This window comes from Dreissena polymorpha, chromosome 10 (genome assembly GCF_020536995.1).
Source record: "Dreissena polymorpha isolate Duluth1 chromosome 10, UMN_Dpol_1.0, whole genome shotgun sequence".
NCBI classification, from domain to species: Eukaryota; Metazoa; Mollusca; class Bivalvia; order Myida; family Dreissenidae; genus Dreissena; species Dreissena polymorpha.
This window is the reverse complement of record NC_068364.1, coordinates 67,410,908-67,414,733: the sequence shown is the minus strand read 5'-3', so window position 1 is coordinate 67,414,733 and position 3,826 is coordinate 67,410,908. Positions and strand designations below refer to the sequence as shown.

At 37.2% G+C, this 3,826-nt stretch overlaps 1 protein-coding gene across 1 annotated transcript; it reads left to right on the top strand.

The window, feature by feature from the left end:
* The first annotated feature begins 1,640 nt into the window (after positions 1 to 1,640).
* LOC127849195 (uncharacterized) lies at positions 1,641 to 3,047 on the top strand. Its single transcript, XM_052381915.1, has one exon. It carries the CDS (start codon positions 1,641 to 1,643, stop codon positions 2,637 to 2,639), a length of 999 nt encoding a protein of 332 aa, XP_052237875.1. The 3' UTR covers positions 2,640 to 3,047.
* Positions 3,048 to 3,826: the final 779 nt, after the last annotated feature.

Here is a 3,826-nt window from a genome sequence, read left to right as displayed (position 1 = left end):
GTAATTGGGCATCGATCTGACACTTTTCACGACCACTGATCTGATGAATACACGGAGGTACTGTGAGAATCTTAAGACTTTCGGTTTATCTGATATCCTTCACGATCTAACAAAGTTCACGCTACAGCGGGTTTACGCTGCCTAGTTCATTTTTTTTGTCGCTGGGGCTCATGCTCTTTTTTTTCATGTATATCTCAACCTTCTTCCTTTCTTTACCATCGCTTCTCCTGTCACATGTTTTTCTTTTTGTTTGCAGCAGATATTGATGCTGAATACATGCAAAACATTCTCTTACTCTGTTTTCTTGTTTTTTACTCCTTTTGCATTCCAGTGCATGATGTTGATACTAGGGTTCTCTTCATTTTTTGTAATTATCACCGCAAGCTGGTTCAGAACAATGTGTGTATTCGGGCAAGCTTAGCTTATCTTACACCTAGCTCATATATCTAAAGGTCACCCCTATCTGCCACCTGATACCCACTAGGTTGCTGATTGCCACAACAATACCTATCTTAATTATTTTAAGTTTCTAAACACCCTTTTTCAAGCCAATATATTTTTTGCTTCCAATTTTTCGGACATCCCCATCATTTAATTGCTTTCAATTTAAAGAAAGTTGCGTTTTTATCAGATATCAACCAATTTGCGTTAAATACTGATAACGGCCATAAAACCTGACAGATGAATGTTAGAAGTCGCTGGGTCATTGCATTTGGTTTATTTGGATTTAATAGGCATGTTTCCATGTACAGCCCATCAAATGCTAATAATCTTACTCTGTGATTAAAGTACATTTGTTGAACATATTTCGGTTATTGAAACAAAGTCATAAATTATATTCAATTAAGTTCAAAGATTTCCTTAATACTTTACCGTGTGGTATATACAAGCACTCGCTATGATAATTGATGACATTATGCACAGGAATATAGAGACATCCCGGTGCCTTGAGGTATATTGTCAGTGTTTCTCTTACTTTTCGGACACTATTTTGGAAATATTTTAGAGTTTCTTAATTTTCCGACACAAAAATATTACATTTTTAAGTGTCCGAAAAATTAGAGTAATTTCGGTAGATGAGAGAAAGCTTAACCCAGAATAATTGAAGTTACAATTGTATTCATGGGATTTATGGAAAAAAAATCTTACTATTCTTAAGTTTCTCTTAAAAATAAATGTTTATGATTTTAAAATACACACAAAGTATAGAAAAATGACTTAAATAACCTAAACAAATGTACATTATTTGATACGGATTTATATTTTAAATGATCATTTCTATCGATTGGGACATAACCCATTGAGCTAATTTAATCAATAGTAGTTGAAAGACTTCGATCTTACTTCGATCGTCAGGCGGTGCTAGGCGGAAATAGAAGAACGTTGAATAATGAAACACAAGTTGCTAGCAAATAGACGCGGATCAAGCGTTTCGATTTTCTGTTTTAAACACTATCACAAATCCATTTTTTGCTGAACTGTATGGAATTAATCAAATGTATTAAGTGTGTTAACTGTGGTACACTTGCGCATTTGAACGTTTTGGTTAATTAAAAATGTTTGCGAAAACGTTGCGCACCGACTTGAAGCCGTTTATTGCGGGATTCTGTACTTGTGCATTTCTCTTTTACGTCGTAACGATGGCATTTCGTATTAAACCTGAAAGTGTGTATAGCTCAATACGGAACTCGGACCCAATCGGCTGTCATGCAGATGAGAAGTTATCTTCAGACAAATTCTCAAAATCCCCAGAGACAGTGAGGGATCTCGCAGGAAAAGTGAGCCATCACACAAGAACAGTAGGCGATCACGCAGGGGTATTGAGCGATCACGCTGTGGCAGTAGGCGATCACAATGGGACAGTAGGCGATCACGCAGGGACAGTAGGCGATCACGCAGGGACAGTAGGCGATCACACAGGGACAGTCAGCGATCGCGCAGGGACAGTGAGCGATCGCATTCAGAGGGTTCTGTTTCATGGAAACGGCAGTTACAATTTGCACTCAAATCTTCGTAACAAAGATTCTTTTTTGCAGTATGGGCAAGACAAATACATTAGCAACATCTTTGGGTCGAAAAGAAATGGTTTTTTTGTTGAGATCGGAGCGTATGACGGACAGTTTCTTTCGAACACATTACTCCTTGAAATGAAGAACAACTGGACGGGACTTTTAATTGAAGCCATTCCACACATGTTTTCTCTCATAGCTTCTGTAAACAGAAATTGTTATGCTATTAACTGTTGCCTAGGATATACGAATACGTCCTTGACATTTACGATCGCCGGAATGATTTCCAGTGCAGATGCAGTAATGACTGCACAGCACAGGAACAGAATAAACAGGGAAAGAAGCAAAAATGACAAAACGTACAACAAACCCGTAACCGTTCAATGTTACAGCCTCTTGGATGTTCTGTACGTGATTGGAACTAAAAAGGTGGATTACTTCTCATTGGATGTTGAAGGTGCGGAATTGTACATCCTGGAGTCAATAGACTGGAACCATATTGACATTGATGTCTTCACCATAGAAACGGATCAACACAGAGACAAAATAATGTCGTTCATGAAAGATCACGGATATAAATGGCTTACACACTTGACAGGAGATGACATTTTTAGTAAACACACAGGCTAGTCAGGGACGACACGTTCCGACTTAACTGGAGTTTTGCTGAAGAGACTCTCTGTAAACTAAAAATATCATACAAGTGGAAAGTGTCCCCTCTGATTAGCCTGTGCGGACTCCACATGCTAATCTGGGACGGCAATTCTGGTCCCTTATTGATGAAAATAATGTGGGAAAGCAAACACTTATAGTGTTTCGCATCGGAGGCCGCTTAGATCCTATGAAAAGTGGTTTTAAAACGGTGAACAAATTGAAGTTGTGCAGATTTATAAATATCTGGGAGCCTATTTTACACCAACCTTGTAATGGACCAAAGTTCATGAAATATTTAGTCTACAAGCTTTGAAGGCTGTGGATACCATATACAGATTTCAAAAACTATTTTTACTTCCAAACTAAAGATGCTTTTTAACTATTCGATGAAATGGCGACCCCAATTTTATGCTACTCGTGTTCGTTACAATGAAACTCTAGTGCGTGTACACTCCCGGTTTTTCAAATGCCTGGCGTGTTTATATTGAAATGTACCAAACTCTCTCGCTCTGAGTGAGGTGTGGACGGCTTCAATTAAATGTAACTCATATGTCGCGTTGTGTTAAATATTGGGCAATGCTGACTCGAATGAAAGACCAAAGGTATCCGAAAAACTGTTACCTGATCCGACGTAACTTAAAAACCGACGGCAAGACAACGTGTGTGACACAATTTTTGTTTGAAAATGGATTTGGGTTTGCTTGGATAGCCGGTGAAATTTGAAACGTCAGTGCTTTTATGAATCTCTATAAAAGAAGAATTAAAGACTGTGCTCTCCAAAGGATGCAGGATTTTGTCAAAACATCACCAAAAGCACTAAATTATAAATATTTCAAAACTCTCCTGAATACCGAGAAATACCTATATATTGATTTATCTTATATTTTAAATAAGACGTTATCAAATGTTCGTTATTCAAGCCACGAACAACAAATTGGAAAGGGTCGATATATGAATAAAGACAGAGGATAGAAATACTGTTAATGTTGTAATTTTGCAAAATTCCATTTTGTTTTGTTGTACCCGTTATATGATGAGATAAGACTTAAATATTTAATGGATTTTATTTGAAACCATTATATAACTTTAAATCTGTTTTATACAATGATGTCGGAATATGACAGAAAGCGTGTAATTGCTATAGCAAAATATATGCACAAAGC

Excerpts from the sequence above, each read along its gene's own strand:
- LOC127849195 (XM_052381915.1), top strand. The coding sequence starts at position 1,641 with ATGGCATTTCGTATTAAACCTGAAAGTGTGTATAGCTCAATACGGAAC.